Source organism: Periophthalmus magnuspinnatus, chromosome 12, assembly GCF_009829125.3.
Source record: "Periophthalmus magnuspinnatus isolate fPerMag1 chromosome 12, fPerMag1.2.pri, whole genome shotgun sequence".
Lineage (NCBI taxonomy): Eukaryota > Metazoa > Chordata > Actinopteri > Gobiiformes > Gobiidae > Periophthalmus > Periophthalmus magnuspinnatus.
In genome coordinates this window covers 10136469-10158520 of record NC_047137.1, presented here as the reverse complement: position 1 = coordinate 10158520, position 22052 = coordinate 10136469, and the positions used below count along the sequence as shown (strand labels likewise).

At 37.3% G+C, this 22052-nt stretch overlaps 1 protein-coding gene across 2 annotated transcripts; it reads left to right on the top strand.

The window, feature by feature from the left end:
• Positions 1–415: 415 nt before the first annotated feature.
• On the top strand, positions 416–20464 carry rassf6 (Ras association domain family member 6). 2 transcript variants are annotated; one of them, XM_033976098.2, is made up of 11 exons: positions 416–541; positions 7070–7145; positions 8597–8675; positions 13300–13469; positions 14478–14563; positions 16708–16904; positions 17291–17392; positions 17481–17532; positions 17920–18038; positions 18471–18568; positions 19553–20464. In XM_033976098.2, the coding sequence occupies exons 2-11, from the start codon at positions 7093–7095 to the stop codon at positions 19626–19628; spliced, it is 1032 nt and encodes a 343-aa protein (XP_033831989.1). In that variant the 5' UTR covers positions 416–541; positions 7070–7092; the 3' UTR covers positions 19629–20464. The 2 variants fall into 2 exon arrangements, with proteins under 2 accessions (XP_033831989.1, XP_055081661.1); XM_055225686.1 differs by having other exon boundaries at positions 422–534; positions 7068–7145; positions 19553–20053.
• The last annotated feature ends 1588 nt before the right edge of the window (positions 20465–22052 follow it).

Sequence of the window (22052 nt, the reverse complement as noted above, 5' to 3'; positions counted from 1 at the left end):
AGATCAACTTATATTTGAAGTGATGTACAATGTGTATTTCCCAAGCAAATACTGCCATCTTGTGGGCACTTGTGGACTTTTTATAGACTTAAAGACTGTTATGAAGTTTTTATGTATTTTTAAATTTATTTCACATTTAAATATTTTAGGTTAAATGAAGGTATATTTTTAATAGCCATAGATCACAGTACTTTTTTTATAAACTTAATTTTACTGCATTTTAACAACCACTCCATTTCACAGCTCTTTACCTAATACACTGCCGCCCTCTGCTGTCCATTGGATGAACTACACCTTCAACTTTTTTTTTTTTTTTTTTCTTCCTACCCCCTTCCACCAACTACGCACAACTCCACCCAGGTATCCTAAGCCCCGCCCCTCTGCACTGTCCCAACGTGTTAAACAATCATTAACCTGCAGCTGTAGTCTGAGCATAACCTCCACATGGACTTATGAACTTAGAATGTACAATCCACACCTCTTAAGCTCCCACTCAACACACAGGAGGGAAAGTGAAATTACCTCAAAGACCAGCTGAAAAGTATGTATACTTATCTTTACTTATTACTACATAGTTTTAGAATGTAACGTAGTACTTTTACGCAATACTTTTATCTTGCTTAGACTACCTCAAATTTGTACAAATACAGATCGGTAGTGACATACTGAAAATATCATGAAAGTAGCTGTAGTCGTAGTCGGCCCGGTAGTTTTAGCTATTGTAGTAGTAGTTGTAGCAGTAGAAGTTGTACTAGATGTTGTAGTAGTTGTATTAGTCATAGTAGTAGTAGTAGTAGTGTAATATGTATGTAGTTGTTGTAGCAGCAGTAGTTGTAGTAGTAGCAGCAATAATATTAGTAGTTGTATTAGATGTAGTACTAGTCATAGTAGTAGTTGTTGTAGTCGTAGAGTAATTTATGTAGTTGTAGGAGCAGTAGTTCTTGTACTAGTTGTAGTAGTAATAGTATTAGATGTTGTAGTAGTTGTACTAGATGTTGTAATAGTAGTAGTAGTTGTTGTAATTGCAGTGTAATATATATGTAGTTGGAGCAGCAGTAGTTGTAGTTGTACTAGTAGTGATAGTATTAGTAGTTGTACTAGATGTTGTAATAGTTGTAGTACTAGTCATAGTCATAGTAGTAGTACTTGTTGTAATTCTAGTGTAATATATGTAGCTGTTGTAGCAGCAGTAGTTGTAATAGTAGTGATAGTAGTAGTAGTAGTGGCATGTGTACTTTATATTAGTTTCTGATAATTAAATAAACAGCTTATAGATCAGAACAATTAAATTCTTACATATCCCAACTTCAGTATGTTGTAGTTAGTTAGTCTGAACACTTCAACACACATGAGCAGTGACCAAATGAGAGGCCAAATATTGATTGTGTAATTAGTTCCTCATATATAAACCACGGGCCACTCTAGTATCGTTGACAGATGAGCGCATGTCTTTATTTTGTCCAGTATTGGTCTTACACCCCGTTATATTGAGCAGTACTGGTCTTACACAATGCTACATTGTGCAGTACTGGTACTACACAGTGTTATATTGCACAGTACTGGTCCTACACACTATTATATTGTGCAGTACTGATACTACACAGTGTTATATTGCGTAGTACTGGTCCTACAGACTGTTACATTGTGCTGTACTGGTACTACACACCGATTTCAGACAGCGGTCGGACATTACCGCAGTGTAGACTTTTGGAAACTTTTATGCAAGTTGTGGCTTGAGAGAGCAGATGTCTGGGGTATGAATGTGCAGTAGTTAAAAGTACACTCTAGTGATGTGACGTTTCTAAACGAGTCAGCTCTTTTGAACGGTTCCTTTACGTGAACGTTATTTTTTTTAAAGAATCTAATCTTTTTCTTTCCAATTTTTATGCATTTTTATCCTGGTTAATCCTGAACAGACACAAGAATCAGCACAGAATCAGAATCAGAATCAGAATCAGAAGACTTTTATTGCCATAGTCTGTGAACACAGTTCACAAACTAGGAACTTGATACGGTGAAAAAGTGCAACATAAACACACTGAATAAATACAAATACAAATAAGAGCATGCACAAAGTTAAAAAGAAGCAGAGTATAGTAACACGACTGAGAGCTGTGGGCACAAAAAATGTATTTGGCATCATAATAACAGTTAATAATAATAATAACATAACATAATATTATTATGATTATTATTATTTATTATTATTATTGTGTAACATTTTATTATGATTATGCATAATTCCAAAGGGTAAACACACTCCTACTTTCAGTTTAAACCATTTCTCAGATTTTGGTAACTACAGCTACTAGAGTAAAGTAAATTGCTAAAATTCATACACCTTATTTCTGTCTTTTCTTTCTTAATTTTGCTGAAATTTGGAACGAGGGATGCATATTTGTAAATTAATTTGATGCTAATTGTAAATAAATAATTACAACTGATTTACGGTCCAAAGGATACTGGAATTGGGATGCCAGATATTGAGGACTGTTTTTAATCATTTGATCTGGCGACACAGAGCAACTTTCTGATAGGATCGGCTTGAGCACTAATACAAAACATGTAAATATAAACACATTTTGCATTTTTAGTAAATCAGATTTAAATTTTTATTGCTTAAGTCACAATTTCATTTGAGCATGTTGACTTTATATCTAGGGATAAAAAAATAAACCAAGAGTGTTAATGTGTAGCGTGTGTGTGTGTGTGTGTGTGTGTGTCTGCATGCGTGTGTGCATGTGTGTGCTCATGTGTGTGTGCCTGTGTGTGTCTGTATGTTTGTCTGTGTGCATGTGTGTGTGCGTGCTGAAGGGAAGAGAGAAAGAGAGTGAGGGATGAGCTCCAGAGGAAAAATGAACAAGAAAGGAGATAAAATAAAAATAATTGTGATTGGAAAAAAAAACAAACAGATCTGGTAGTTGACAGACACAGATCCACAGTCATTTGTTTAAAAAAAAAAAAAGATCATTTGAATTAATTTTAAAATGTAAAAATCTTAAATATGCATTGGGCGATTCATCCTTCAGTGTAATTAACGGAAAAAAATTTGCATAATTTCATCTTAAATCCAAATAAAATTAAAATGTGCTCTGGTCCAACTTGTGATGTCATCAAGTGGTAGTTTTAAAGTTAACAGCAACACATTATCCTGAACTGAACTCATTATAATACACTAAAACAATCGTGATAATAAAACAGATTTTAGTTTTACCTTTTGTTCAGTTAAGATTGCAACAGGAAGTCTACTGAGGGGTGACGTTTCAACAAGACGATAGCTGCAGCTTCAAAGTTTGGCGTTTTCAGGGCTGCAAATTATTCAAATGATTTCGTGTGGAGTTTAGAAACACAGTGGAGCGCTTCCTATGTTACCACTTAATGACATCACTAGGTGGACCAGAGTATTTTCAGTGTGAGAGGAGAATAAAGCCTTATACATGCTCTGGCACCTCTGCTTTGATTCAGACCTTTACTCAAATCAGCAGGTATTTCATATTTTCATATCCATAATTACGTAAACAAGTCATGTGAGAGAGATTGCGTGCAGAGTTCAGATCAGATTATTTGCAACAATGTAAATACTATATCTGAGCGGTTACCAAATACAGATTAGCTAGAATCGTGTTGGTTTGTTTCTAAAAAAGATGCCAGCTATAGTCAGAGGAAGACTGTCCCAAGCTTCCACGGCTCTGTAGATCATGATTTGTTCAAAATAAGTTGTTTTGGCTCTCGGGGTAAAAAAAAAACAAAACAGGTTGTGCTTGTTGCTATTTTTTCTTTTAAATCCTTGGAGCAGTGTAGCGTACAATAGGTTGCCATCACTAATCTGCATTTCCCGTAATCTACGTTACACAAGTAGTGGTCAAACCCAGTCTTTTCTCAATAAGATAATACACAGTTCCAAGTACGAGGTCCATGTTTACTCCATTGTAACGGATTATTTAATGCTTGCCTTTTTCTACCTCGCTATTACCCTGTGGTGCCAACATGTTATTTAGAGCACAGAGCTAGCTTTCCTTCACCAGCCTTTGTTTCTGCGTGTGCACATTCTGAGGCGTGGTTTTGACTGACAGCTGGGCATACCTGAGATAGCTGCTGGCTACGGACAGGCTGAGGCATAGCACATGGGCTCACAAGGAAGTTGTACTTTGCACTATTTAGGTTATGTAAAATACTTATGGAGGACTTAACATTTTTTAACATCCAAAATAACTATTAATAACAAATGACTAATAAATATGGTCAGAAAGCACATTTTTAAAGCTCCTTACCATGGACTAAGTGGACTAACTGAGTGCGACGTCACCCATAGCGTTTAGCTCCAGTTAAATGAAGCTAATCGAGGCTAGCAGCTGTAGGGGCGAATTTGGAGCCGAGTTCCATATTTGGACTTCCGACTCCGAATATCATAGCAACCAATGAGCCAATCTGGAGCGAGGCTTGGCAATGCTGTCAATCAAACCTGTCGCTAACGCTAGAAGGAGCGACCTCCATACCAGGATCATGTAGAGCAGGTTAATACAAATATTTTAAGACCAAGATGACGAGCCGACCAGCAGTTATAGAGAGAGGAGTGACTGTTTTTCATAATTAAAAAGCTGAATGGAGCCGGACGTGCGCCTATGATCACTTACTATTTGGAACACGGCAGCTAGCAGGCATGTCCATTTATATATACAGTTTATGTTCCTTACTGTGAGGGAGCTCTCCACGAACCTGACTCAAATGTGGTTGTGAAGTGGGTCAGCTTGCCTGTTGCCATGGAAATGATTCCACTGGGTAAAAGATTTTGTTGTATAACATAAAACATATCTATAAAGGAAAATGTTCCAAAGAATATTTAACATTCTAAATCTATGGAGTCATGCTAGTGACATGGTGCTGCAAAAAAGTTACGAGATGGTACTTTAAAGAAAAAGTGCCATTGTTGCCATCAGAATGAATTCACATGTTAGCACACGGAGGACAGAATCAATTTAAATTAGGTAAACAATAACTGCTAGCACTGAAGTTGATTAGGAAGTCTTATAGTTTCTTATAGTTCATATTTAAATATTCTATATTACGTTCATTGTAATCTCCTGAGTGCTTTTTACTGTTTTAAAAATGTGGAAATCTGCACTAGTTCATTTTAAACAGTTTGCAATGGTCCAAAGTTATTCCTCACTTATCTTATGCATTCCGAACATGCTAATTATTCACCATGATGGGTTTATAAGCACTTTTTACAGCTCTCTGGGACCAGTGCCATGTTTTGTTGTGGCAGTAAAGCTAACAACACCTAGCAAGCAAACATGCACTTTATTGTTGTTCTTCTTATCGAACAAATTGTGGATTAAAAAACTAAGAACAGAAAATGTGCCACTGTTTCCAGCAGCAGGCAGAAGGAATTATGTTGTTTAAATGAGGCTAAAACAATAGCTGCAAGCAATGAAGTTACGCCGTGAACTCAATTTGACCACAAAAATTATAACAATGAGTCTAGCTTTACCACTTAATGACATCATGCAGTGGAACCACACGTTTTCGAGGTTTGGGGATGGATTCAATTCAATTCAATTTAATTTATATAGCACTTTTAAAACAACTTCAGCTGCCCAAAGCGCTTCACATAAAAGGAAAAAAATTAAAAAAAATTAAAAAAAGATACATAATTGTAGGATTACTCAACAAATAAATTAAACAAAATAACACTGGGAATGTCTTTGATGTGGAAACAACATTACAATATGATTAAAAACTGAAAAAGTCTTATTTAAAAATGTGTTTAGCATAATATGGGAACTTAAAACTCATATGGCCTTTTTCCTCCGGTCTGTAGTTGAATTTATAGTGGTAGAATTGTAAATTAAAGGGGAAAAATGGTCCGGCATATTCCAGCTATGCCCATGCGCTTTGGTCTGTAACCCAAGAATAAACAAATACTGCGACTCCACTGTCATCACGGGTTACTGGGTGGAGCTGTGTTATTAAGTTCCATGGAAACGGGTGGAGAAAAAAAAAAAAAAAGAAGAGAAAGAAAGTGAAAGAGAGAAGGAGAGAGGGAGAGAGAGAGGGGATATTTATAACTAGGTTCAAAGAGTGGAGCAAGAAAGGAGTACACAAGGAAGCAGCTACGGTAAGAGTTATTTTCAATATTTTAGACCACGTTAACGATGCAAAAAATGGGTTAAAGGGCCAATATAACGCAGAATGGACTCGTGTGAACTTTTACTCATGTCAGAATGTTGTTTCCTCATCAAAAACATACCTGAAGTTGTGTTTTGTTTCATTCTCACATGTTTGAGTAATCCTGCATTATCGGGCTGTTTACATCTCCAAAGCTCGAAGTGCTCTGGTCCACCTTGTGATGTCATCATGTGGTAGTTTTTAAAGTTAACAGCTACGTCTTAGCTTAAATTGAACTGATTAGAGTACACTAGGATAACCATGATATTAAAAAGGGGGAGTGAAGTACAATAGCTGCAGCTTCAAAGTTTTGTGTGGAGTTTAACAACACAGTACCTGTATTACCACTTAATGACATCACTAGGTGGACCACAGTGTTTTCAGTTTGAGAGAAGAACACAACCGTTTATATGCATGGTCTGGTACTTTTGCTTTGGCATTTCATGTTTCAGAACTCACACCTGGCTATCTTCAGGCAATAGACACCTTGTTTCTAGAGGTGTACTCAAATACTATGAACTGAGGTTAGGGTGGCACCTACTGGCAGCAGAGGGAATTACTATTTAAAAATCTAACAACAGCTATGGTTTGCCACTTTTTTCATGCAAATGGAAGTGATTTGACGGCAGAAATACTCAGATTTTTATGTATGGACAGTGCAGAAGACCTGTGGACTTTTACCTGTGATGACACAAAACTGGGAATTTCAAAGTTGTGTGTTTTTACGGGGCTTAGAAGGAGCGGACTTACTGAACAAGGATTCAGCAAACAAGTGTGAATAAAGCAAACTACGACTCCACATATGTTTCTGATGATAATAATATGTGTTCTTTAAGCTAAGTAAAATGAATGGGAAGTATGCTAAGCTATATATGCTAAGCTATAGTTTGTGTGTTTACAGAACAAGAGCAGATGTAAACAGAGATGACTACACTGCAGCCGCTGATCCAAGCAGGGGCGGGAAGGACACTAACCAGGTGGGTGTATGTGCACATTAGCACTTAGCAATCAGCTTTGAATGTGGTTATTACTCAAAGACTGGCAATACAGAGCTGGGTAATTTAGTTTAAGTATATTTTGGGTGTAGCAATATCCCATCTTTAAGGTCCTATTTGAGTCTTGTGAGCCTCTAGCCATGTTATAATACCGTTACCTCATCAAAAACATAGTCAAAGCTCCAAGTGCTCTGATGTCAAGAAGCGGTAGTTTTCTATTTAACACCTACCTTTCACCTTTTGTAGTAGAGATGGGAGATTCCAGAGCTGAAATTTTCCAAATGATTCTATTGAAGGTGTGTATTATCCCCATGTGACCTACACGCCACCTGGAGCTGGATTAGATCTAGTTGCTAACGTAACGTACAAAGGAAATACGTAGCTATGGGACCGTTATGTGACGCTGAACTTCCGGCTGGGGTCAAAGGCGCAAAACAACTGATTGAAAATTGGACATAACAATTTAACAAAAAGGGATTGTAGTCATTGAGCAAGTGTACGAGGTTGAGGAAAGGCGCTAGGCTAGGCGGTTAGTGAGATATACACACTGGTAATCCTACATTATTAGAGATTATTACTACATTATTAACACATTTGATACAGTTTGTGGGTGAACATACAATTTTGAAAGGTTATGTGTCTCTTAATTGATAAATAAGGAACTGAAACGAGGCTAGAAATTACCTGTGAATTTGCTGGTTGGACCTGGAAGTGACGTCATCCCTTAACAATCCCATAAACTGCTCAAAACAGTCCTCAGATGTTGTGTTGTGATTCATAAAAAATACATATAATACAAATGATATCATACACAAGTAATGCAGTTGTATTTCAAAGCTCATGTTTAGCTTCATTAGCATCATTCCGAGCATCCTACATCCTATTGTGACTGTAAACTAGCATGCTAACAGCACACTTTCTGATTATTGGGCAATAAAACAGTTTAGAATTAGATATATACAGAACATTGTATATTTTGACCTCAACAGCTGCTTATACAATATGTCTGTACCGGGGCAAAAATGGAAAACATGGAGTAAGATTTTTATTTGATTTCATTGTCAGAACTTCAATTAAGGGACAAGAAATGAGTCAATATCAGAATGTAATTACTTAATGAATCTCTCCTGTAAACGACAAAGTATGTTTTATGGAAAAATAATGTTCGAGGCTACATGAAACAAATCAGACAAGAACAGACCCTTGCACTATAAAACACTTTAAGTTACTGTATTCTCCTCTCATGTGGCCCAGACAGACTTTATGTACAAACCAACCCGTCTGCTCATAAACACGCTATTTTAAGAAGCTGCTACTGGTATAAAGTTTGGGGTTATCAACTCAAACCTACTTTAATCCAAAGAAAAAAAGAAAAAAACTCACTATTTTTGAGTCGAAACAACGTGTTAATTTGAATTTTGGTTTCATTTCAGAGCGGAATTTCACTCTTTGATAAACACATATAACTGGTTCCTGAAAGACCAGACCCAACTGCATTTAAACTACTCTCAGGTAAGGTCAAAGTGCGGGGGCAGCTGGGGTTAAAGTATAGGTTGTTGGTTCAGTCCCATCTCTGGCCATCGTACCCTATGGCAAGACACTTCACGGAACTTATTTGAATGTGACGTGAGATGGCACAAATTTGCAACCTCTCTTCTGTCAGTCTACCCCAGGGCAGCTGTGGCCACTACACTATAGCTTAAGTATTAACCAGGAGTGAATAAAGTACATGAATGATAAAGCAATGCTGTGTAAATCTATTAGAGTCATACTACTTGCATATACTTCCATGATATACTTTTGAACTAACAGTACTAGTACTTGAGTAAATTACAAACATATTTCTTATACCAGCAATGAGTCTAAAAATGATCACATCTTAAGGGACACTATGTCAATTTTCTGAAACCTGCTTGTCTCCATGAAGATGTTATTTGCTTAGCATAATCCGTAGTATGGCATTAAACTAATCTATCTTGCTCAAAAAACATTCTTCCTCTGGGTGGGGTCACCTCTCTACACATCTGACTTGCAACTTGATTTGGTGGCAGCACTTGCTTCTCTCCATGGCGCTATAGTTAATGCCACACTGCTGAACATTCCTCGTAAAGCTACAACACTAGAAAATTATTATTATATTATTAATTACCATATTACACAAAATTGACTCTTGTGAGCTTTAAGCCAAGTTAGAATCCCATTGCCTCATCAAAAACAGACCTGGAGTTGTGTTTTGTTTCATTCACACATGTTTGAATAACTCTACATTATTTTCTGTCTATCTCAAAAGTTCAAAATGCTGTTTCACCTTGTGATGTCATGTAGTGGTAGTTTTCAAGTTAACAGCTACCAGGGCCATCCCGACCCTTTAGGGGGCCCTAAGCTGAATTTGCCCTTGGGTGCCCTCGCCATTTCAGTGCTACATATTCGACAACATTAAGACATCATCACAACCACTTATAAAAAGCCGAAGTACCTGCCCGACTTAAATGAGCCGTTCAAACGGCATAAAAACATAAAAACAACATAAAAACGAAGAAAAGGAACAGACTTTGCTGTGAAAATGACATGAGAGTGGCCAAGGGGAAGCCACGCGTTTCTGAACTGGTCTCTCAAAGGCAACAACAGAAGTCACACTGATTTGCAGTAAATATTCATTATTATTCTAGCCTGATGGAAATTAGGTGACGTGTGTGTTTAAGGTATGTATGAAAAGGTATGTATGTCATTTGTTGTGAGTTCATGCATTGTACTGGTTTTATTCTTTGAACACAGTGATGTTAATGCACGGTTCATTTTGTGCACCAGTAAAACTTATACATGTGTCTTGAATTTGAAAAAAATAATATTTGATTTTTCAATAAAAAAAGAGTTTGGTGAATGTGCATATGAAACTGGTGGGGTCCAGTACCTCCAACAAGGTTAAGAACCACTGGTCTAGAGGCTCACATCAGCAATAACCATAAATACAACAATATAAAAACATTTAAGGAAAGGGGGTCTGCCAAAGACATTTTAAAATTCTGGCCATTTTTTTTCTTGGTTTCTGGTACATTTTAATGTGTTCCAGTTGACTAAAGTTGGCTTATATTTATCAATTCTTTGTCATAAAATGCTAAATTGGATAGAATATAGTACAAAGTAGTGATCCAAGTTAAGAGTTGCATAAGAGAATCAGCCTGGTCATAACATCAGATTTATAATCATCAGATCATTTGGAAGGACTGAACATTAAACAAGAGAGGATTTTAGGAGCACATTATTTTTTTGGTTTATTTTCAGGCTTTGGATGATGTGATTTCACGTAATTGCACATATTAATGAGTCTGGATGCACAGATACGATACCAGTGGGCTGCTGATACCAAGAGCCAATACCACTGCAACTGTGCTGCCTCTCACTCCTACAACACTTTGTCCAGTTTACAGATTTAACTTAAGCTTTTACTGTGCTGCATCTTGTTTGATGCTCACAGCTCATCTCTCCACCGAGCACAAAACTGGACACTTTATAACACCGGTCACTTTAATAAGTCATGTTTGCACTATTGTTCTGATGCTGCTGTTGTATATATTTTCTACCTTTAAGTATTTTATTAGATTTTTTTTAAGCATATCTTTTTTTAACTTCCTGCATGCCCTTATTTGTATTTATTCAGTGTGTTTTATGTTGCACTTTATCACTGAAGTAAGTTCCTAGTTTGTGAACTGTGTTCACAAACGATGGCAATAAAAGTCGTCTGATTCTGATTCTGAGCAGTGAGCTCTGATCAGAGCACTGTACAGAGGTGAACATAAAGCTGCACATTAACTGTTCTGCACATTAAACGCAGCTGTAAACATTTGTGACTGTCACATGAAATACACAAATATTTAGGTCTCTAAAGGTTTTTACATTTCAGAGGATATCACGCGGTGCTTGTGTTTATGATAGTAGCATGCTAACGTTGCTAAGTGGCGCTGGTGATTAATTGCTTGTGCTGGATTATATTTTATTATTAGACAAACAATTTAGCGACTGAATAGCGCGGGTTCAGAGTCTATATTGGTGAAAGTGTGGCCGTGGTAAAAGTAACACAGCAGTCACTGTTATGCTAACAGCAGCTAGCGCGTTAGCAGCTAGCGCGTTAGCAGCTAGCGCGTTAGCAGCTAGCGCGTTAGCAGCTAGCGCGTTAGCAGCTAGCGCGTTAGCAGCTAGCGCGTTAGCAGCTAGCGCGTTAGCAGCTAGCGCGTTAGCAGCTAGCGCGTTAGCAGCTAGCGCGTTAGCAGCTAGCGCGTTAGCAGCTAGCGCGTTAGCAGCTAGCGCGTTAGCAGCTAGCGCGGAGCGCCGTCTCAAAGAGGATATTGTGTAAATATTAAACCCAGATGCTTGTCTAAATAAATTATATTGGAATTATACCTAACTACAGTGATTTCATTAGATAGGTATTCTAAGATGAAAAAGTAGGCTATACTTTAAAAATCTTCGGAAATTAATTCTATTTACCACTATAATCAAACACCAGTAAAATGTCTGTGTAAAACATCAGTAAAAATAATGTCTGGTATCGGAATCTTTACTCGGTATCGGCGAGTACTCAAAATGAAAGATTCCTACTCTTTTTGTAACAAGTGGTATCGTTCATCCCTACATGAGCATTCAGGAGTCGTTCATAGGTCGTTCTTTGGTCCAGCAGATGTATCAGAGGTTTCTGCCATAATCAGCGTCATTAATCTGACACAGGAGCAGTGACGCTTTAACTACACTCACATCATCTGATGTTTAGAGACAAAAGGACGAGCCACAACCACAAACAGCCAGTGTAATAAACGACTCACCTGCTGTCCTCTGCTGCTTTCAGGTGTGTCCTGTTTATTCACGTCCAGCCTCACTGTTTTATCTGCAGGTCCACTGACGTAAAGTGGTGACATGTTTTGAATCTTCTCTGAAAAGTCCCTCTTTCCCCAAAACAAACTTCCTCTGGGCTCTTCATACATTGCCCCGTACTTTAGATAAACTGTACTTTACTAACTTTTAGTCTCTTAGATGGTAAAACACCCGTTCAAATGTCCCTCTGCTGCTGCAGCGCTCCCAGAGTGCACCGGGAGGGAGGGGTCCTTCACACCGACTAAAAACTGTAGGCAGGACATAATTTGGAAATAAAACACATCTAATAATTTAAGAGGGATATGTAGACTAGTATAAATACCTGAGTGCCACTTAGTTTTCAGAAAAAAAACTTCCAATCATTATTTTTAATATAAATGAATGGGCTCTTGGGGGCCCTCTGGTGGCTTGCTTAGTCTGTCTATAGTACATGTGTCAAACTCAAGGCCCGGGGGCCAAATGCGGCCCACCACGTCATTTTATGTGGCCCGCGAGAAGTTAAATTAAAAGGCATGACTGTCATTTTAAAATAAGCCTATACTGCTTTAATGTGTGCACTGACAATAAACTAATGAGATTTTCCCAGCAAGTGAGAGCAATGAAGTGAGAAATATTTGCAAATAATCATCACAAAATGTTCATGAAGAGGAAAATTGTCAGTGTGGAAGAAAGTTGGAAGGAATAAAGGTGAAGGTGAATACAAGTTTGTGCTTTGAGGAGAAAAACCTGTCTGTTTTTTGTGTTATAAGGCGGGGTCGGTACAATCTACGTCGACATTCGGTTATATTTAGTGGCCCTTCATAGCGGCCATTTTGCTGATGTGGCCCTCGGTGAAAATGAGTTTGACGCCCCTGGTCTATAGGCTGGGCTGCTCCTGACAGCCTTTTACCTTATTCAGTAGAAGTGGGCAATTCCAGAGCTGAAATTATCAAAATGATTCTAGTGAAGATGTATGGAGTTTAAAAACACAGTGGAGCACTTCCTGTATTGCCACGTGACATCACAATGTTTTCCATTTGAGAGAAGAACCTAGCCTAAATATGCAGGGTTTGTGTGTTAAACAATCGTGAATGAAACAAAACACAACTTCTGGTATGTTTTTGATGAGGAAACAACATTAAAACAGATCAGAAAATAATGTAATATGGCTCTTTTAATGCTTTTTTCATGTGTCTATTCTTTGTAGTTGGAATTGCATTGTCACGAAACATAAATAACACAAGTAAATGTCTGTGTGATTAACTGATGTAAGTGTGTATGTGTGTACCAGGACAGTGACGGGGACGTGACTGTGGAGGGCTTCTTGAACATCTCATGGGGAGTGACCCGACCAATCAGGCTGCAGATCCAGGACGACAAACAGACCCTCCCCCTGGCTCCTCTGGTCCAACCAGAGCTCAGCAGCCCTGTCAGTCCTGTCTGTCCTCTGGGGAACAAAAGGTGAGGGAAGACCTGTGGATGAACACAACAACAGCTCTACCAATACATGGAGTCCTGTCAGCTGGAAAACAGAACTAGTTCATTTTAAACAGTTTGAAGTGTCCAGAGTTATTCCTCACTCACCTTGTACATTTCAAGTATCCCATTACTCACAGTGATGAGTTTATAAGTAATTCTCACAACTCTCAGAGGCCAGACCACAGTTTTGCAGTGATGGTAAAGTGGTAAAGCTGGTGGATGAAGTACTCAACTTTGTTACTTAAGTAAAAGTACAGATACAGATGTACAAAGTTACTCAAGTTAACGTAAAAACTATCACATGAAAAAATCGACTTTTACGTAAAGTAAAAGTATGTCACACATGTGTTGTTAATTTGTTAAAGTGTTAAATGTACTGATATTGATAAATATATATATATATATATATATATATATATATATATATATATATATATATATATATATTCTGGTCAACAATAGCAATATGAATCTATTTCTTCGATTTTTTTTGCATTAATTTTGAGTATTTATTTTTGTTTGCTCAAAGCCGAAGCTTGAAACTTTAGTCAGGACATTACCACGAACATGGTAAAAATAGTCCCTCAAATCATATGAAAAGTACTTCTTACTTGTCAGTCCTGTTCAAAATGTAGTGGAGTAGAAAGTACAGATACCTGCTCTCAAATGTGGTGAAGTATCCACTGTAAAATCTGCATAAGTGCAGTACTACTTTTACTTTGTTACCATCCACCACTGCTTGATTATCAGAGGTTATCAGAGAATAAAATATGTTTTATTAGATGCAGACTGTACTCCACAAACTTATTTACACCTCAAGAACTGCTTATATAATATATATAAACTGGACCAAGACAAATTTTGGTCAAATACATGTGGAGAATCTATAGGCTCCTCAAAAATCTTTCATCTGATCTTCTCAAAGCTAAATCAGCCAACAGAGATTTTTTTCTTTTCTTTTTTCCTTATCTGAAGTTTTTGCTATTTCAGAGGGATGACACGATGGGGAGAATATTCTGACCTACACCAGATCGATGAGACACATGAAACTGTGATTAGCAATGTTCCACCTCCAGGTAAGGTTTTTATAACATTAAATGAATATGACCAGAAAATGTGTTGCTCTTAAACAACCTAAGTGTACTTTTTTTATTTCACAAAGTCAGTTGTCTTAACGGGCAAATGCATTTTACAGTAATAACTACAAATAGGCCTGTTTACCAGTTATTTCTTTTTCAAGCTAAGAGATTTTTAGTAAGTAGCCTGTTCTATTAAAGCCTAAACAATGAACAGATGAGTTAAAATGTGATAATTGTATCCATAGAAATACACACCCATATAACAAAATAAAATAAATAGAAAAGTCCATACATAAAGGTACATAAATATAAATGAAACTTTGCAGGTTGGTGCTTTGCTGCTTGCTTGTCTCCATGGAGCTAACATTGCTAATTCTTTAATGTTCCACGGTATGGTATTATACTTATCTATCTTACATTTATTCAATTATAGGTTTTTATATTGGTAACATACCTTGTAAGACGTGCATTCCTACTGAGAGTGGGGTCACCTCTCCACAGATGGGACCTGTAACTTGGCCTGGTTGCGGGTAATGCCATGCTGTGGAACATTTAAGGCAAAGTCTGTGAAATCATTATCTGAAAATGCAAGAGGTATTGAGACAGAGGAAAATGCTGGACTGTGTAAATGAACATTTTACTTCTTTTACTTTTCTCTTTTACTTGAATCTTTAAATTTGAGAGTTGATTGCCTCTCTGCAGAATCGGTGGGTCCTAGTTATCCAGGTCAGACTTTTAATTTTAAAACCGTAAGAGTCCCTGAAGTACTAAAATCCCTGAAGCTTTTAGACACGACAAAGCTGCTGATGAGCTAGAGCCGTTCTACTTGAATCTGGCTGATGGCTTATATTTTTAATCTCTGCTTGAGCACTTGAGATATCCTTGTCATCTGGAAATTGGCCTATGTCCTCACACTGCTTAAAGGAGGGAATTCTTCACTGTTAAAAAATTACTGGTGCATCTCGAAATTGTCTGCCTTGGCCAAAATCTTAGAATCTTTTGTTTTCTATCTTTCTAGCTTGCCACAGTGTTTTATCTGATGCACAATGTGGATTTAGGAGACTGCCTAGTACTACATCAGCAGCTCTTAAGGCTGTAAATAATTTAGTTGAATGCATGTGCAGGAAGAAACACAGTGCTGCCCTATTTGTTGACCTCTCGAAAGCATTCGACCCAGTGGATCATGTTGTGCTTAAAGAAAGATTGTTAAGCACTGGTCAGAGCTTGCTTTTTTATGGTTTGAAAATTAGCTGTCTGATAGGAGCCAGTGTGTTCAGATAAAGGGCGGGTCATCAGATCTACTTGGAGTGTCCAAAGGTGTGCCCCAAGGTTCTATTCTGGGCCCACTTTTGTTCATTCCTTACATTAACAGTGCTTAACAATATGTGTGTACTGCGAAATGTCTTTTTTTTTTGCCAATGACACGGTCCTCCACTGCACTGATTACTCACCTGCTGAGGCCCTTGGTCAATTGCATGTTTTAAAAAATCACTTAAAAACCTTGGAAATGTGCCGGATTTAAGTACTTCACAAGGTTTCAGTATTGAGAGAGTTACAAACTACAAATACCTTGTTTTTTTAATGAATGAATCTCTCTCCTTCACCTCACATATTCAGCAGCAGGTGAAAAAAAAATGAAGCTGGGTTTTCATTTTAGGATCAAAACTTGCCTTTCTTTTGAGGCAAGAAGGATCCTTGTGTCTGCTACCTTTTTACCCTTATTAAACTATGGAGATGTTTTCTACATGCGTGTGTCTTCTCAGGCCTTACGTGCTTTAAACACTGTGTACCTTGGAGCCTTATGTTGGTTGGACCTCTTTATTGAGCAGACTGGGATAAATGTGTATAGCAACAAGCCTCTTGTTGTAGCTGTTTTATATGAGGTATCTATTTTTGTAACGTTTTCATGTTTTTTATTGGATGATGTTAGATAAAAAAAAATAAAAAGCAATTACATCTCCATGGAGTCAAGCAGATGGCTAACCCTTCAACAGAAAAAAGTTACATAATGTACCTTTAAATATACATATTAATAGATTTAGATGATCATTAATTATAATAAAGGAAATTTCAATTAGAGGATTTTTTTTTTTTTCTTGATTGGATGTTATGTTTTCGTTTCATATGTGCCCATTTTAAAGCCCCAGTCCCTTATGAAACGACCACGCTTCGTCCAATCAAACACAAGCACAGTGAGCTGGAGGCGGAGTCGAACCTGTTCCGCTGCAGGAGTGACGCCTCATTGGTCAAGATGAGGACGAAAGGCAAGTCTGCAGAGCAGAGAGAGAAAGAACGCCAACACCGCTTTTCTATCAACGGACACTTCTACAACTATAAGGTAGAGCTGAGGCACAGGGATGTCCAAACAGTTATAAAAAAATGTGTTTGAGGACAAAAAATTATATTTAAATCAAATGTTATTCATGAAAACTTAAATTATGCCTGAATGTACAGATAATTTTGTCATTTTTGTTATAAATATAAATGATTAAAAGGTAGGGACAAGATTTAAGCTCTAAATAAAAGTGTTTATCCTGTTAGAAGCACAGTCCCATTAGGCAAGTCTGGTCCATGAATTTGTGCAATTTCACAACAACAAAAAATGTATTTAAAAAGAAAAATTGACAAAAATAGCAAGTATACAGACAAAAGATTGAGTTTAATCCTAAAAATGACATTTTAAAGAACACCAATAGCTCCTAACACTCTTTTGTTTCCTTCTAGACATCCATTTTTACTCCATCCCACGGCACATCTACTAAAGTCCGAATAAACAGCAGAATGTCCACACACCAGGTCATAGAACAGTTACTGCACAAGTTCAAGGTAACTGCAACTAAGAACATTACATTTTATTGCATCACTTTTGTAAACAAAACAAAAAATCATGTGTAATTTACCTGCTCTTCCACAGATACAGAATGACCCAGAAGAATTTGCTCTGTACTGTGTTCACCAGAGTGGAGGTAACATTCGGAAATTGTTGATGGAAAATCTAAATTATGCTTATCCAAGTCTTCTTTTGTTATGGAACCTACCTGGATGACTGAGGGTTTACACAGACAAGCTACAGACAGGGTCACTTGTTTTCATCCCATCGGGAATATTGCTTGCCAAGAATCATGGGAAACATGGCAATACAACATTAAGATGGTTGGTGGTAACTAGAAGGAAACAACTACATGATACTATCCCAGACCGTTGTCTCTGTGTCATGGTGCGATATTTAAACATATAAAGGACTAAGTGGGCAGGGCTACAGTTCATGATTACCGCTGTTTCTATTTTCAGCCTTTTAAAATGTCATCAAACATAACCAAACATCATCTAAAATAACTTGTGTATCATTGTAGAAAAGAGGAAGCTGTGTAACAAAGACCAGCCGCTATGGGAGCGTATACTGCAGGGGCCCTCAGAAGACATCATGAAGGTCTTCCTCATGGACCGAGAGGAGGAGGAAGTCAGCAACGACGTAAGCTTTTTTTTACATAATTCGGTTTCTCAATCTGTTTTATTTTTGTAGAGCCCAAAATCACAGCAGCAGTCGCCTCGCAAGGCTTCACAAAACTGCTGATTTAACCAACCGAAAATCCAACAGTCATTGGTCAGATAAGCAGATTAATTCACGTAATGGAGAAAGCAGATGGCGTTTAGTGATCAGAGCGTTACCAACACGGAGGTCAGCGGTTTCATCCCATTAACCACTTCGTAATATTGTTGTCTACTTGGGGAAGACACTTAACCCACCTCGCCCCAAGTGTTTGCGCGCACTGGTGTATGAATGTGTGTGTGAATGGGTGAGTGGTTCCTTGGTGGTCACTATATAAAAATATGAGCGTTTACCATGTGGAATATAAACACATGTTGTAAGCTCCGAGTTCTAACATAGTGGTGGTGTTTTTAGGTGGCCCAGTATTTGAACCTGGAGCTGCACATTCTGGAGCACGTGCTTCTGAAGCTCAGAGAAGAGGAGAGCAAAGAGATCGAGAGGGTCATCAGCAAGTCAGTATTTAACATATGCAGTACTAACATGTAGCTCACTGTTAAAGGGCTCTGCAGGGCTCTATAATCAAGACATTTTACATCAATATTGAGGTTTAAATGTTTCAAAAATGATATGTTTTGTATGTTTTAGTTTTTAAAAAGTTCATTCCATTATGCATTCTTTATATCAGTGGTGGAAGAGGTACTCAATTTTGTTACTTGAGTAAAACTAAAAGTATATAACAGTATTGAAGCACCTGTTTAAAAATGTACTTAACAAGCAAAAAGTAAAACTATTTCACGCAGATGTTGAGGTCTTATAAGGCTTCAAATGTAGTGATTTTGATAAAGATTTGTGCTGAATTTTGTTCAACAGAAACAACTGAATTGATAGTTTTTTCTAGCTGTTTTTATTTGTTTATTTGTTTTGGGGTTTTTTGCTCAAATTATGAACATGTTAAAAATAAACCCCTCAGACTTTTCAGCAGGTCTCAAACAATAATAAAAAATAACTTTACTTTTCAGTCCTGTTCAAAAATGTAGTGGAGTAGAAAGTACAGATACCTGCTGTCAAATGCAGTGAAGTGAAAGTAAAAAGTATTCATTTAGGTACAGTACTTTACTACTTTTACTTTCTCAATGGAGAGGACCAACTATTGAAAAGAATACCTTCATCATAGATTTTTTTGTGTGTGTGAGTGTAATTCTGAAAGAACATAACACATTTTAATCAGTAAACTATCTTTGACTCTAACTGAAAATTTCTGTAGAAAATGTAGAATGTAATAACTCATCTTAACCAGCTGGTGGAGCCGTTGTGTTGGGACAGTGTTTTGTATTGTAGGTACCCTCACTAGCACAGGCTCTTGTCCCATAACACATTTAATCAGTTAACTATTTTTGACTCCAACTGAAAATATATAAATGTAGAATGTAATAACTCATCTTAACCAGGCGATGGAGCTGTTGTGTTGTGACAGTGTTTTGTGTTCTGTGTTGTAGGTACCATCACCAGCACAGGCTCCTGTCCCATATCCTGAGCAGCAAGCTGTCCCCACACATCGAGACCAGCGTCTGATATAAATATACAACAACAAAGACTTTTTTAGGAAGAGAAATGGACACAGCTGAACGAAACAAGTTTGCATCAAAATTGACACCATTTATAAAGACTTTTTTTTTTTACCTGGAGAGAAAATGAAAAAGACATTTGGAAGTACTACATTTGGTCTGATACTCGCTTGTCTCCATGAAGATGCTATTCCTTTCCCTGGAATATCCCACAGTATGACTTTAAAGTGTATTGTATTTATTTAGTCCTGTTCCTATTAATCAAAAATAGCTTGAAAAACATGACTTTTTTTACCGTGAGTGGGGTCGCCTCTCCACAGACCTGACCTGTGACTAGGCCTGACATATTTTGAAGTTCAATTTATTACTGAAGAAAATATAGATGATAAACGATAATACTGAAACTATTTTATGCCACTGTTTTGTATGTTTTAGTTTTTTTAAAGTTAATTTCTTTATGCATTCTTTATATCAGTGGTGGAAGAAGTACTCAATTTTGTTACTTGAGTAAAAGTATATAACAGTATTGAAGTACCTGTTTAAAAATGTACTTAACAAGCAAAAGTAAAACTATTTCACGCAGATGTTGAGGTCTTATAAGGCTAATTTATGCCACTGACACCAAAAACATGAGCAGATTTAAACCACAAAAACTATTCTAAATCTACAATATTGTTAAAAAATCATGAGTTGCAATACATCTCCATGGATACAAGCAGGTATTGTGGACCTTTCACCAGAAAAGTTGGATGGTGCGCCTTTAACAAGCCATTTGGGAATATGTGTTTTTGTAAGTATTTATACATTTTAATGGGATGTTATTAAAGACTTTATTTAAATGTGGAGTGAATAATTTTCTCTAAGTGGTGTGCGTGGGTATTAAAAGTTTGGAAAAAGCAGTTAGTTGGAAAATCAGTGGTTTTATAATGAGCTTGGGTAGAAAGGGGACACGTTTCTATGGTTCCCATTAGACCATCACAAACAGGATGACGACCAATGAGAGCAACAACACTTTCTGCAACACATAGGGTCACAAATAAAAACAAAGAGTTTTCCCATGCCATTTTTCCATGTCTGAAGCAGGACTATCACGTTCTGATTTATTTAAAATTATGCTGAATTAATGAAGTTTATACACTGCAGAGATTGTTGCGGATCATCAGAGTGTAAGATCAACAACAAGACTTATACTTAAAGCCACAGTATGTAACTTTAAGTGAAGAAGAGGCTTTTAAATGTTTTTGTTTTTGTTGCACTGTAATTGACCTTATTCTGCCTCACTCACTTTTTCCATAAATTCGCTTCTTTTGTGGTTGCACTTCCAGTTCAGCGGGAATCCCATTCATTTCAATGGAGAATTTAGGAAATGTTTTGCTGCTAAAATATTATGTAAAGTAGGTTGTTCTGGGTAAAGTGTTCAATGTTCATGTGACCAACAAGTCAATACTGCACTGATTCTCTGGGAGGCTTTAAAACGGCTCTGTAGCGGCAATGGCGGCGCCCCCACGACAAGTTCCAAAATAAGATGAATATGTAGCAAAATAATAATGATAAAACGTTTTATTTTGTTATGTTTTGCCTGCCTCTGCCCCTGTGTCAGAACCATGGTCGAAACAGAGCAGCCTGCGTGCTGATGAGCTCCACTGGCTCCCTGAAAAATTAAGATAGAACTTGTTTTAGCATTGTTGGTCTTGAAAATGGGCTTAAAAATGTCACTTTTAAAATCAATAATTATTTTGGCCTGTAAAAAACACTTTTCGTGCCAGTGTTGATTGTACTTTTTCCTTCATGTTTGTAGGGAGACCAAGTGTTGCCATCCACTAATTTATACCTTTTTCCACTATCTGTGTAATCCTTCAGTCGTCCAGGTCTCCTTATATCTATCTGAAGGTGTGAATAGGTGTGAAATCACTCATTAGGGGCTTGAATGACTATGCTAAGTAGGACTCAGGCACTGTGCACACTTTGGGCAGCACAATAGACCTAGCCTACAAAAAGAAACTGTAAGCAATAGCTGTTTTTCAATAGTTTCAGTGTAGTCATTTCCTCTCTTCAGATAGATAAAGGCAGTGTCCACTCGTAATCTGACCAGAACCGAAGAAGCGGCTTGGACGAGCAGCAAAACGTCTGCACTCCTACAGTGTTTTGTCCATTTGACAGATTTGATATTTTTCTTTTGCTGCCTTTTACCACTGTTTTAAAGCGGCATTAAACCTGCAAACAGAATCCTGCCTCCTGTGACCATTGCTACAAATACACAAACCTGACTTTTACCTGCTTGATTCCTCTGTAATGTAATAATCTTCCACAGTATGGCCTAAAACGTATCTATCTCTATGGAGAATTTTCCCGAAGTATGGTTTTAACTTTCTATTTCCACCTCCAAAAGTTACATACTGTACTTTTAAGTTGCTACTATTGCCCCTTTGAT